This window comes from Bombyx mori, chromosome 15 (assembly GCF_030269925.1).
Source record: "Bombyx mori chromosome 15, ASM3026992v2".
Classification (NCBI taxonomy): Eukaryota; Metazoa; Arthropoda; class Insecta; order Lepidoptera; family Bombycidae; genus Bombyx; species Bombyx mori.
The window spans coordinates 15875253-15890308 of record NC_085121.1 but is presented as its reverse complement, the minus strand read 5'-3'; the positions used below and the strand labels follow the sequence as shown (position 1 = coordinate 15890308).

General features: G+C 36.8%; 1 protein-coding gene across 1 annotated transcript in view; it reads left to right on the top strand.

Moving 5' to 3' along the window:
- The window catches only part of LOC101745704 (diacylglycerol kinase eta), a 181021-nt gene extending 166170 nt beyond the window's left edge, over positions 1–14851 (top strand). Inside the window, exons 17-22 of the mRNA XM_038016147.2 lie at positions 354–528; positions 6930–7159; positions 8183–8342; positions 8628–8783; positions 9144–9275; positions 10174–14851. Of these exons, the coding sequence (XP_037872075.1) occupies positions 354–528; positions 6930–7159; positions 8183–8342; positions 8628–8783; positions 9144–9275; positions 10174–10440 (1120 nt within the window). The 3' untranslated portion in view covers positions 10441–14851. The remainder of the gene's footprint in view (positions 1–353; positions 529–6929; positions 7160–8182; positions 8343–8627; positions 8784–9143; positions 9276–10173) is intronic.
- The last annotated feature ends 205 nt before the right edge of the window (positions 14852–15056 follow it).

Below are 15056 nucleotides of genomic sequence, written 5' to 3'. Positions count from 1 at the left end.
TATAATTAACTCGTTCGCCGTAACTTAACTCGGGTGGCGGAATTTATTTTGTGACGGAGATGGAATTTTACTCGTGGTAGAACCTCTTGTGAGTCCGCGCGGGTAGGTACCACAGCCCTGCCTATTTCAGCCGTGAACCGGTAATGCGTTTCGGTTTGAAGGGCGGGGCAGCCGTTGTAACTATACTGAGACCTTAGAACTCATATCTCAAGGTGGGTGGTGGCTTTTACGTTGTAGTTGTTTATGGGCTCCGGCAACCACTTAACACCAGGTGGGCTGTGAGCTCGTCCATCCATCTATGCAATAAACAAAAAGTGACAATTTCGGAGGCTTACGAAAAGTTTTACCTACAGGCACTTAGGTCAAAGGGTCCAGTTGGAGTGCGACGGTCAGAGGATACCCCTCCCGGAGCTGCAGGGAATCGTCGTTCTGAACATACCCTCCTTCATGGGCGGGACGAACTTCTGGGGCGGCACCAGAGCGGATGACATATTCCTCGCGCCATCATTCGACGATAGAATACTTGAAGTGAGTCCAAGGTTCATTCTTTTTTTTCTTCTCGTTATAAATAACTAATTTGTGAATTAAATAAATACTTGTAATACAAAGACCAACCTATGGCGATTGTCCCCGGTCACAGTCCTCGTCGAACCCGTCACTTGCGATGAAGGGCTCGACGAGCGAATTAACCCATAGACACAGCCCACTGAGTTTCTCGCCGGATCTTCTCAGTGGGCCGCGCTTCCGATCCGGTGGTAGATTCTGCGAAGCACGGCTCTTGCTAGGGCCAGTGTTAGCAATACTCTGGTTTGAGCCCCGTGAGCTCACCTACACGTTAGGGTGAAGCTGAAATAGCCTCTCAAGGCTATCAGCATAGGTAGGGAAAAAGTATGGAATACCTACCACCAGTATGGAATTTCTTCAAATTGTCGGCTTAGTTTGGATAAAAAGGTTTTTTTTAATTCACATAGAGCCTAAGAAGGCAAAAGCAAACTCCGTTTCTCTGACGTAATTAGATAAAATACTAAACTGACAGCAGCCAGTCACGATAAAAGAAATTTGAGTGAAAGACACAAGGATCCAACTATAGACCGTCCCATTAAATAAGTCCTAATCAATCTTAACCCTGTGGACTAGAACTGGGCTGAGTCCTGTTGGCGATTTAGTAATTTGAAAAAAATAATTGGTGTAGACAAAATCAATTTCCTTTTTTTTATATAATTAAATAAAAAAATTAATTATTTAAGTATCATTTGCTAATCTAACTGCACTAAGATTGCTCTCTGAAATTTTTCTTTGACTTTTGACAAGCTTATGGTTGAGTTTCGATTTATGGCCGAACATTACTTTTGTTAAAATTGCCAATTGGTTTTTAATACTGTATACAGGTATATCAATTCACGTTTGACTTAATGTAAATTGGTTATTGAAGTTTGTAGATATCGTAACATGAGTGTGGCAACCTTGCGACATAACTTATGTTCTAATTTAAATTTCGTATAAAGGTGGCATCGCCTATCCGTGCGGGCTCACAACACGCCCTCACCCCAGTAATTATGCAAACTGGTAAAATTTTCGTGTTTCGTTTAATACACGTTGTTATTCCTTAACTGAAGTTGTTCGTTAACACGTGTTTAATACTTAATTCATCATCATTCTCCTGTGCTTCTCCCAGTCACTTGGGGTCGGCGCAACATGTTTTCTCCTTCTATACTCCTCTATCACATATTGTCTTTCACGCAATCCATCCATTTGTTCTTAGGTATAGCTCTTAATCTAAAGCCTTCCACATTCATACTTAAAACTCTCTTAACAACCTCGTTGTCATTTCGTCTCATCACATGTCCATACCATCCCAAACGCAAACTTCTCAACTTATCTAATTGCTTAGCCTATTGGTTTGGTATTACGTGATTTGAACACAGGCATATTCGTATCATCATCGAGTACGCCCGGCATTAGGCACTTTAGTCGTCTTGATTGGTATCATTATAATGTCTGCAATTCGTCACAAACACAAAAGGACACAAAGAAAGTTTTATTTCAGACAAACACGAAATGTAGAAAGAAGGAGAAAGTAAACAAGAAATAGATAGCCGGTTCGTCAATGCACCGATGTAGTAGCGAAATATCGCCGCCGATATACTACAGTTATCGCCTGACTATGATTGTGAATTAATTTTGTTTACTATAAATAATGTTTTGTATGATTGTGTGATAAATGAATGTAGTGATATAAAATAAAGTATATATGTATTGTTGTGTAGTGTAATTATAATAACTAGAGGTCCCGCAGTAGTCGAAATTCGACTATAATTAATTGGAATTGTAAGTTTGTATACTATTATGATTGTATTTTATACTTCTATAATCACAAATTTCGCCAAGACTACACTATAAAAAATATTAACAAAGACAAATAATATTTAATCTATTATCAATTTGACAACAGACATCAAGAACAAAAGCTTGACAATAAATGGTATGCATACGTGTGTGCGTCAAATACATGGTACGTAGTGTGTGTAATCTTTTCTTTATCGATTTAATGTATCTTTTATGCATTATTTTAAAAAAATATTAGCGTTGTGCACTTCTTCTCTATATTCTCTATAAGTGTGGAAAATTTCATACTCCTCCGTCCGCGCAATTTTCGTAAAAAGGGATACAAAGTTTTTGCTTCACGTATTAATATATAGATATATTATAAAAAAATAAATACATGTGAGTCACCCGCAGGCACAACTTCATTTCTATTAAACAAATAACTACACCATGGTGACAATAGATAGAACAGAGTTACGTTATCCCTACCTGAACAATGTCATACCAACAGCAATAACGAAACTTAAATTCGGTCTTTCGAAACCTGTAAACGGGTATTCGAAAATATTAAATATGTATAAGCGGGGTAAAACAATGTAAAAGTTTTAATGAATAGAAAGGCAATTTTCTTTCTAAGTAGTGAAAGAGAAGAATTGCTTTTGTTTGTTGGTAGTAATGGACTTGGCAGTTTTTAAATTAGGTCGTTTGAATCGCAACATTCAACTCGCCGTGGCGTTTGTTTTCTAATTTCAATCAATTTAATAAGAAACAGTATAAAAATGCGGCAGTTATTATTATTTAGACGGAAAACAAAGATAGATTAACTATTTAGTTTCCAAATTATATAATAGCATTCTAAATATGCCTCGCTCTGTAATTGAAAAACAGTGAATTTTTTTTTTTTTTTTTGCTTAGATTGGTGGACGAACTCGCAGCCCAACTGGTGTTGAGTGGTTACTAGAGCCCATGGACATCTGCAACGTAAATGCGCCACCCACCTTGAGATATAAGTTCTAAGATCTCAGTATAGTTACAACGGCTGCTCCACCCTTCAAACCGAAACGCATTACTGCTTCACGGCAGTAATAGGCAGGGCGGTGGTACCTTTTTTTTTTTTTTTTACGCTGGCGAATCCATTTACGGATACCCGGTCGAGGGGGGCAACGGACCGGGTTATGTCGGACTCCGGCGCCTCCTGAGAGGAAGAAGGGGAGAAGAGAAGAGCCGAGGTCCTTCACCTCCCCCAATTTCTCACAGGAGACTACGCCTTGAAAAAGGCGCGCGAAGCACTTGCCCCGCAGAACGACTACCGACTAAACCCCATCGAGCCCCACCACTCCGACTCCACGAAACCCACGGTACCGCATAGTGCGCGCCGAAAGCTCGCCGTCGCCGGTACCCATCCTGTTAATAGGACGGCACTCCATCCGCGGGAAAATCCCGCAGGACGTCGTCTCGGAGACACACCGTGAGCGGTGCACAGGAGCCACCTTGCGCCGCCTCACCACCGGACCAACAGCCGAGTACCGGGCACCCCCGCACCCGGCACCCGACAGCCCCTACGGGAGATGAACGGGAGCTTCGCGCCCGTGCCGCCCACTCCGCCTTCTTCGCTGTGAAGCCAAAGAGGGATCCCACTCCCTTTCGCGCTCCTCAGCCTCACGGAACGCCATGACCAGGTCGCAAAACCTGATCATGGCCTCCCAAGAATTCTGGTCCTCTAGCATGCGGGCGATGACAGCCCGCAAGGAGAGGTCTCCCCCCAGCACCGCGATGAGGTCTCGCCGCGAGCGCTCCCAACGCGGGCACGCTTCGAGTGCGTGCTGAGCGTCATCGTCCGGATGCCCACACTGGTGGCAACCCGGATGTGGCTCTCTCCTGCAGACCTTCCACAGGTACCTCCCGAAGCAACCATGCAAGGGCGGTGGTACCTACCCGCGCGGACTCACAAGAGGTCCTACCACCAGTAATTACGCAAATTATAATTTTGCGGGTTTCAATTTTATTACACGATGTTATTCCTTCACCGTGGAAGCCAATCGTGAACATTTGCTGAGTACATAATTCATTAGAAAAATTGGTACCCGCCAGGGATTCGAACACCGTTGCATCGCTCAACACGAATGCACCGGACGTCTTATCCCTTAGGCCACGACGACTTCCAATTTGCTGAATAGATATTAATTTAAGAAGTATGTACTACAATTTTACCGAATGACACGCTTATATCATATTTTAAATTGAAAATTTGTAGTCTAAACGATAATATACGATAATAATGGTCGTATTGCATCTGCTACAAATTCATAATGTTTAAGAAATTGATTATGTTAAATATAGGTAGGTAGGTACATTTGTTTTATAAAGAAGAGCTCACTACAAAAATGCCAATTGAACTTGATTGCAATATTTATAGGCTCTTTGATTTTACGGGAATACACGACAAAGCCCTTTATAAAATTTATATGATTGTCCGTTTCAATAAAGAAGTCGACGGCTCTTCGCTTTTACGTTCTGACCCCGATACGACATTACGTTATTAAGGATCCATCTTGGATTTATCTCAGGCTCCATGTAATATTCATTCGCACGTGTAAATGAAAGTACCTCATTTCGAAATTCATAATTTTTGAGACATTTGTAGAAATAGACTTACTGGTGGTAGGACTTCTTGTGAGTCCGCGCGGGGAGGTACCACCACCCTGCCTATTTCTGCCGTGAAGCAGTAACGGATTTCGGTTTGAAGGGTGGGGCAGCCATTGTAACTGTATTGAGACCTGAGAACTTATATCTCAAGGTGCGTGGCGCATTTACGTTGTAGATGTTTATGGGCTCCAGTAACCACTTAACTCCAGGTGGGCTGTGAGCTTGTCAATCCATCCATCCATCCATCCATCTACCCATCTTAGCAATAAAAAAAATACACGTAGGTATATTTTATTTATTCAGCTTAGCTACTTTAAGTAGTATAGCAGTAGCGTAAGCTTTAGGAATTAATAGTTTAGGACCATTACGATAACATCCACTTCGCCGTAGAACCTATTTCGATAAATTTATACTTAACTATAAAAGAACAATGAGAAAAGCGCTAAAATGGAGATTTTATAAAGATCTCTCCCTACGCAGAATTTTGATATTTAGCCCAAATAAGTTGTTTGAAGCCTTAGATAATAACATTATTTTTCTAAGGATCGTTATTCCTTAAAATAGTTTTGACCAATTTTAGAGTTAGATCATTTTGATCTAGGCGTCCGCATGAGATATTATCAAATGTCTCTATGTACGTAGAGAGATTTAATTCTATTCCTTTGAGTCACTCGTACGATGTGCTCAATAAAAGTGATTCGTTTTTAATGGAACGGAATAGGATTGGATCTTTTGATTGAAAATCCAGGACGTTCTTTGTAAAAGGTTTTCATCAAACATTCAAGTGAAAGTTGAACATTAGTAGCATTCCTAGTTTTCGTAAGTAGAATTTCACTGTTCGTTTTGTGAGATCTTACAGAACTGAACTTTTTCAAAGCAATCAAGCCTTTACTAAAGAGTTTTATATTCCTACTAGGTGACCCGACAAACGTTGTTTTGCCATATAATTTATTTCTGGGAGAGATAAATAATCTAAATACCGACTGCAGCGCCATCTGTTGGACTGATTTGTAAATCTAAACCATCCAGGGCGCCACCCAAACGCATACAAAAATAATCCATTCAAATCGGTCCAGCCCTTTAGGAGGAGTTCAGTGACAAACACTATATATAAAGATAATTTATTACCTATTGGTATTTAAATAAAATCTCTATATACATATACACATAAAAGTCACCGTGTATATGACCTCCATATACCTTCAAGTCCATAGCTTCGAAGCGGCTGGACCGATTTTGTTGAAATTTTTAGGAAACCTTCAGATTTACCTGGCGGTTTGATACCTGTGCACTTTTGATAGCGATCGATCAAACTCAAATCAAATATCGGCCAATAGTTTTGACTAGTAAATTAAATAATAATAGATTAAGTATCAAACATCACGATATCACAATTAAATCTCGCATTTGAACCGTAAAGCGTTTTGAATCAATCAAGTCTAAGATTTTCGATAGCCTCAGAATATGCATTAATACTCCTCCTCAACCTTATTGTAATATATGTATATATTTTCTATAATAATGTATTGTATATAGTACACCGCAACATACCTGCTATATATTTTACAGAATTCCTGTAAATTAAATGACTGTCTGGAAGAGATCGCTTTTAGCGATAAGACCGCCTACTGTACAAATGTACTGGTGGTAGGACCTCTTGTGAGTCCGCACGGGTAGGTACCACCGCCCCGCCTATTTCTGCCGTGAAACAGTAATGCGTTTCGGTTTGAAGGGTGGGGCAGCCGTTGTAACTATACTGAGACCTTAAAACTATATCTCAAGGTGTGTGGCGCATTTACGTTGTAGATATCTATGGGCTCCAGTAATCACTTAACACCAGGTACGCTATGAGCTCGTCCACACATCTAAGCAATAAAAAAAAACTATTTTTTGACTGTTTTTTTTAATGTAAATTGTGTTTTGTGTGCAATAAAGTGTATTCTGTCTCTCTCTCTTAGGTGGTGGCAGTTTTCGGTTCAGCCCAAATGGCAGCTTCGCGTCTGATCAACCTTCAGAAACACCGCATCGCCCAGTGCCGGGCCGTTCAGATTAACATTCTCGGTGAAGAGTGCGTACCGGTCCAAGTGGACGGTGAGGCCTGGCTCCAGCCCCCGGGGTGCGTCAGAATCATACACAAGAACCGGGCGCAGATGCTGTGTCGATCCAGAGCCTTGGAGACCAGCCTACGGTAAGTTCGGTATTCTGATATCCACTATACTAGGGGTCGGTAACCTGCGGCTCTTTGGATATGAAACTGCGGCTCATTAGTTCCATACGCAAATATTTATTTATTTTATAAAAAATTAAAAAAAACATTTGAAAATTGTTCTCAATCGACTAACAAGGATTGGGCACCATTTGTATCTCTCAGCCCATTGTTGTAAGTAAATGTTTAATTGTTTTCATTTTTTACTTAAATAATAAGTGTTTATGTAATAATACCACATATGTATATATTATCTAATTTGTTGTAAAAAAAACACTATTTATATAAGAATAAATAGATATTTTTCTTATGAATAATTAGATTCGTTATTTTTTTTTATCAAAAAAAATATTTATTCAAATACTGTTTATTGTTGGCAAGAATTTTTTTTTGTGACTCTTTAAAAACTTTGAAATTTTGTAAATTGTAATTTTTGGGTCTTGCGACTCAAAAGGTTACCTCTACACTATATCATAGAACCTTTAAATATATTTCTACTTTATTATTCTCATCGTCAGCTACAAAACGACGGCTCTAAATCATTGTGTTTTAGGTCGAGATTAAAAAGAACTAAAAATTTTAATAATCAAATGTAATAAAGTCGTAAATGAACATTAAACACCACTACGGGTCTTAGACATTCATTTTTGTATAGGAAAAAATATATATATATTTTATGAAATTAACTAAAGCAAGAAACGTCTTGGTGAATAGAGATGTAAAACCTTTGGATTTGTTTTGAAATTCCTTTGGGAGGCTTAACGACGGACGAAAGATCTTCCAGGATGATATTTGCTCGGTAGACCGACGGTCCGAATGTTGTTGTTCGGAACTTGTATGTATGTGAGCTTATCTTGAAAATGTCGTAAGCGAGATTCAGGCATCTGTCAATTATCTTGTGTTGTATGATGGCTACCCGCCACATGCCTTTCAGTTGACTTTTTTAATGTTTTGAAAGTGTTTCAATAGCGGAAAGAGTAAATGTAGTTGTTATATCGAACACAGGACATGGGATGAGAAGCAACAGTTGAAGGCCAACGCCTTGGCCGGCTCTGGTACTAATGTCAACGCGAATGCTTCCACCAGCGGCCGCGACGTCCTACTGGCTGCCGAGAGCGCTCAACTCTTGGCTCTACTTGATGACATCAACACCCTCGTCAAACACGTAAGCCATGGCATAACTGAGAGAATAAACTCTTGTTACTGGTGGGAGGACCTCTTGTGAGTCCTCGCGAGTGGTAGCACCACCCTGCCTATTTCTGCCGTGAAGCAGTAATGCGTTTCGGTTTGAAGGGTAGGGCAGCCGTTGTAACTATACTTGAGACCTTAGAACTTATATCTCAAGGTGGGTGGCGCATTTACGTCGTAGTTATCTCGTGTTGTTTGACGGCTACTCGCTACACTTGTGTCGTCGGGTTGTATTAATGTTGTTCTACCCTCCAATTCGCAGGTAAAGTTGTCCTGTATCAGCGAGAGCGCGGTGTCGGGCGGCGTGTGCAGCGCGGTGTCCATTGCGCGCCGCGTGTCCGCGCAGGCCGACGCGCTGCAGGACGCCGACGGAAAGCTCCTCCCGGCCCCTCAACTGAGGAGACATCTCGCTACTTTGGTAAGAAACGTGATGCTCCCTCTAAATTATAATTTGCGTAATCACAGGCGGTAGGATCGCTTGTGAGTCCGCACAGGTAGGTACCACCGCCCTGCCTATCTCTGCCGTGAAGCAGTAATGCGTTTCGGTTTGAAGGGGGAGTCAGCTGTTGTGACTATACTGAGACCTTAGAACTCATATCTCAAGGTACGTGGTGGCATTTATGTAGGTAGTAGATGTCTATGGGCTCCGGTAACCACTTAATACCTGAGCTCGTCCACCCATCTAAACAATAAAAAAAAAATCAAAACAGCAGAGGTCTGTGGGCTGAAAAAAAAAATTAATATATGTACTAAATACGAAGTCCCCTACGTTATAAAGGTGGAAAGCTGTCACGAGCTGCTGGAGAGCGGCGGCGTGTCGGGCGCCGGCGCCGCCGCCGCCGCCTCGCTGCGGGCACACCTCGCCAGGTGCGAGCTTAGAGACGGACACGCCTACCTGCACGCGGACGAGGTACGTAGTAATAATGATTGATGAAATAATACACACAAATCGAATATTTAACGATTGCTCGAGATGCATTAAAATATGCTTAAAGCATTTTTAGCATGCTATGTGAATTGTTTTTTCAATTTTCAACTTATTTTATTTTAAACGCTAATCAACGATGAAATAATTACAATTATCGAAATGCACTAAGTATGCTTACAGCATTTTAGCATGCTATGTGAATTAATTGTTTTATTAAACTTCAACTTTTTTATTCTAACGCTAATCAACGATGAAATAATTACGATTGATCGAAATACACTAATTATGCTTATAGCATTTTGAGCATGCTATGTGAATAATTTTTTTCAAACCTCAACTTATTCTATGATAATTGTGTCAATACTTTTTTTCGAACAAATTCACGGCTCAACTGATGATAAGTAATTACCATAGCTCATAAACGTTATTATGAGACTGCTGTCACTCGCCCTGAGATAAACGCTCTAAGTCTCAATTGTGTTCAACGACTGTTTTAATTTTACTCTATTATTACTGCTTCGTGGTGGAAAGGCAAGGTGTTGGTAGCTACCCGTGCGAACCCTCAAGATACCTTACCGTACCAGAGTATATACGTTGTATATATATAATAGTACTGACAATTAATTTGATTGTTGTGTGTTTAATAATACTTTTTGTACATCATTGACTCCAGACTCTGCCCACCAAACTCCCCAAGTCTTACCGTAGACTCTCATTAGACGGCATCAGATTGTATTTTTGAATTGCGTTAACATTATCATCAACACGTAACTGCCCGGTCACACACGCATACACACACACACACACACACATACAAACTAGTGACGAGTCGTATTATTCCATTAGTATAAACCCTGACCTACCTCTACTCCGACCTTAGATCCCAAAGAAAGGCCGCTGGCTCCGAGGTCGGAGAAGCGTCTCAGAAGGTCCGACCACAGTCGCCGCAGTGCGCTCGTGGGGCGTCAAGGAAGTTCAGAACTGGCTAGAGTCACTCCAGCTCGGGGAATATGCTGACGCGTTTACGAAGCACGACGTGACGGGGCGAGAGCTCTTGTCCTTGGCCAGGAGGGACCTCCGGGACCTTGGAGTGACTAAGGTAGGTCACGTGAAGAGAATCCTTCAGGCAGTCAAGGAGCTGCAGTGACAACGGCGCGGCCGCTCCGAGGGAGACGGCCACAGTTAATCTATGTATCTTTTGTGATCTCTGATGCCTAACTTCCTATTTGTGATTTGATATTTATTAAAAAAAAAGATTTTCTATTAAATTACTATTAATTAGCTTTCACTACGCTTAATAAAATTATTATTTATACATATGTAAACTGTACCCATGTAAACACCACTTTTATAATTTACCTAATGTGCTTTCCGAAAATGATATTCCGTAATGAACGAATTTACAATAATCACTGTCATGAAAAGTTTGTAATAAAACTATTAAAAAATTATTACATAAATAATATAGATTTTTTTTATATTTAATAATTGTATTAGGTACTTTGTCTAATTTCAACGAATTCTTCTACCTCTTCTAAACTGGGTTCCTGAATTTAGTATTATCTATGCTTTTAGAGTCACAGAGATTACTAATAATAAAATTCAACGATATTTAAAATACATTTCTTTTATCGTTTATGATTAATTACAACCTATATATAAAAATATACATGGATACATACTATATAATAAAATATATATTGCGTTAAAATTATATATATTAAGATATGCATGAATATATATTTCGAAGGATTCATCTTTTATTATATTTTATAGCTCAAATAATATAGAAAAAAAATCAGGGAAATATGGCGAGTATTATGCTAGAGGTCGCATCGGCCAGACTCTGTGGTACCTACCCTTAGTGGCTTCCACTTATCTACCATCACTAACAAGAAATGAGCTGAAACTCCCACATATTGACGTGTGACGCTGCTAACATACGATTGCATTAAATTATACACTATTAATTGAAAAAAAAAGACAAAATAAATAAATTTTGTATAGGTATTTTAGCTCGATTAAAACCCAGTTGATTTCTAAAACTCGTGTTTTTAATCAAGAGCCTCCGCGGTAACATACATTGTAAACAGCAACAAATAAATAGGAAACAGCTTAAACACAAATAATAGGGAACAGCTTCAACACAAATAAATAGGGAACAGCTTAAACACAAATAATAGGGAACAGCTTCAACACAAATAAATACGGAACAGCTTAAACACAAATAAATAGGGAACAGCTTAAAAACAAATAAATAGGAAACAGCTTAAACACAAATAAATAGGGAACAGCTTAAAAACAAATAAATAGGGAACAGCTTAAACGAATTTATTAGTAACTATACCAGTCAATATTCTCATATTTTATTAAATTCTGTATCTATCGTTAACTATTAAATATATTAATAAATCAGACTTATGATGCTATATTAATATGTGCCGCTTTTAAATCCTATAATATAATAATAAAATCATACAATTTTAGTATATATTTTCATTTAAATTTTTGTAAATAAAAAAATTACTTGTACCAATCGAAAATCTCCCAAAATTACCAAATAATTCCCAAAACTTTTTTTTTATAGTAAAAGTCTATTTATGACGATTTGTAGAATATGAAATTAAATTGGTATTAAAATGATTTTTTGTCCTTGACAACCCACATTCGTAATAATATCGTTTGGACATAGACGAACTAGCTGCCAAATTGTGGTCATAATAAGCCGAATATGATTTTTAATATAATACTATATGTATAATCATAACGAATTTACAATCCTATCTAGTTTTATTAAGATAATATTTATCGATACACTATAATTTACATACAGGCTTTTTTTTTGTAATATTAGAAGTCTTGTTTTCAAAGTTTCTTCTGTCAATATAACGTTTACAAAAAGATCAATATGTATATAGAATAGAAACAATTTGCCTTTGGGTAATTAGTCAAATAGCAATATGAAAATGTTGATAACAATGGGATGGAATAAAATGGAAGAACACAATTAAAAAAAGTAAATATTCATTTTACATTACGAAATAAAAATTGACAAAAATTCAAATAACTCAAACACCGAGACAAAAACTCTGCCAAGTCACTTCAAATATAACTTAAATTATCTCTTAAATTATTTAATTAGTGGTAGAAATTTGAAACACAATAAGAATAAACTCATAATATGGTAGGCATTAACGGTAAATGAATTTCCGTCAAGTAAAATTGACATGTAAGCGAACACTCTATAGAATATTCAACTAATGACCACTAACTACATACTGCCACTATTAATTGACTTAAACATTTTAAATGCACAGATATAATTGGACCGTTTATTTTGAAAGTGGTGTAAGTCCATTTTTAAGAAAAATGAGCTATCACGTAATTCATGTTTAATTTAATGTAATTTTTTTATATTTAACTAGTCCGTGTTTAATTTCTCAAAAAAATCCCATGTTTTGTACAACTTAAAATCAGTCGGTAAATGAAATTGCATAATCATCGATTATGAAAGTGGTGTAAGTCCAATTGACAGAGGTAGGTGGCATAGCCAGACCTCATATGATTTGCCTGTATTTTTAAATCAACAAAATATATAGTAACCTTTAATTTTCTCGAAACAAAAGAAAATGCACTTACACCACTTTCAAAATAAACGGTCCAATTAACGATTATGACATTTCGCTCCTTCGGCTGTTGCTATTAAAAATATAGACTACATACGTAAACAAACAATTCCATACACTTCATTACCGAGAACAAGCCTATATAGTTAGAACCAGTCTGTCTGTAATCAGACGATAGGCCAAATGTAGCTTTGGTATTATTTTTTAATTAATGAAGTGCTCCTTCTAAGCGTTTATTATTCTCTTTCAATTTTTTTCAGACGCTTATTATACCTATTTATTCTTATTATACCTAAATATTTTAACATTATCAAAAGGTATAAACGAAACATATTCTTTTGATTCTATAGTAGATGTATAAATTTCCTATATTATATAAGCACGCTATTTAATAATATTAAATATAATTCATGGAATATTTTAACTATCATGCTATTTTCTAATAATACTTATTAAAAACTGTGGTCGTGCTCCATCGAACCCGTTCACTTTAGTAATAATGATTGTTCGTTCAATATTCTAAATGATATTAGGTAAGCGGTTTCACGTAATGCGTGTATGTGTGTGTGTTTGTATTAATGATAGTCTATTTACAAAATGTGATCTCTTGTTGTTTATGTTACCTTTAGTATTTCTAGATTAAACTACGGCTGCGTTCGATGGAAATTATATAACTTTGACCACGTACTTAAAAAATTAAAAATAGTTATAAAATGAAACAGCAGAACGTTATAATTGAGAAAGTTAATAACCTAACTTGGAACAGATAAATAATAAATTTAACGTTATTAACATTAATAATTTTAACCTCGTCCAACGCAGTCGGATTCTCCTTGATCTGCCTTATAAATGTTTTTTATAAATTTATCTCTACGGATTTACGACTCTTAAATAAATTATATTTGTGTAAAAGATTAATGCGTGTCTATTTATATGTATATTTACATTAGTATAGAAAGGGAACGTGATCGTATGTCAAGGAACTATCAATGTTTCCGCCGTTTGGATGCGGTAGTTTTATGCCTTAGATAAAGAACATTCGAAAATACTAATAATTATGATAATAATATGACTTTATAGTTTAAAAATATTGTCTTGTACTAATCTTATAAAGGTAGATACCCTTCTATTTATAAATTAGTAATGCGGTCACCGATACAAACAAATGATCGTCATTATAAAACAGAAAGACAATGCACTAAAGGTGCATTATATTATTATAATACATTCGTTGCATTAAAACTGCAGTATGACATTATAAGATAAAAAAAATTACTTGAGAAATTTATTTCTGGAACACTTTTCCGAATTTCGCTTTTTCCTCCTTTTTTCGTAAATGATAAATGTAAGAATAGAATGCGAACCAAAATTTAAAGTATGAATAATCTTTTCAAAGATGAGCAAAAGTTTTAAGTGTGGTAGTAGGGTTAATAAAAAAAATAAAATAAAATGTAAATTATTGTTCATGACGTCAACGAATGTTTATAGCAATAACGATGCTCTCACACGTACCCAAGCGTCCATCTTTAAAATCTTTATTAGTAAATAACCCAACAACTTTTTCCCGCTTTCACAGAACGTTTTCTTTCAATTAGTTTCAATTAGTTTCAAAATTCTGTGGCATATAAACTAATGGTCTAAAACAAATATAAACATCGCTATTATGGTGTCTGTTCTATTAAAAAAAATCCCTTTAAAGATATCTAATTAAAGATTATTAAAAATTATTTCGTAATAATAATTAATAAATAATTAAATTTATTATAAATTTATTCATTCTAAAGATTTTAAATATCGTGTTTGAAATTAAGAAAATGTGATTCTGTTTCATACGGTTTTTCTCTTATAATCATATCAGTATGTAAGTTTTCTTATATTTAAGCGCATACGTATTACTAATTTGTTTAATAATATGTCCTTTTCACGATCTATCTATTGGCTAAGCGTATGGCTACGATGTTTCTTTATTATAAGTCGTGATTATAACTTTGAAAATCTATTTGAAATAATATACTTTTGAATTTGGAGTGAATACATGTATCTGTATTTTTTTGTCTTCTTTTATGCTACATCTTACATTTTTTTAATAGGAATTTACGAATTGTGTTTTAATGTTGCATAAAGTCATGATTCTAGT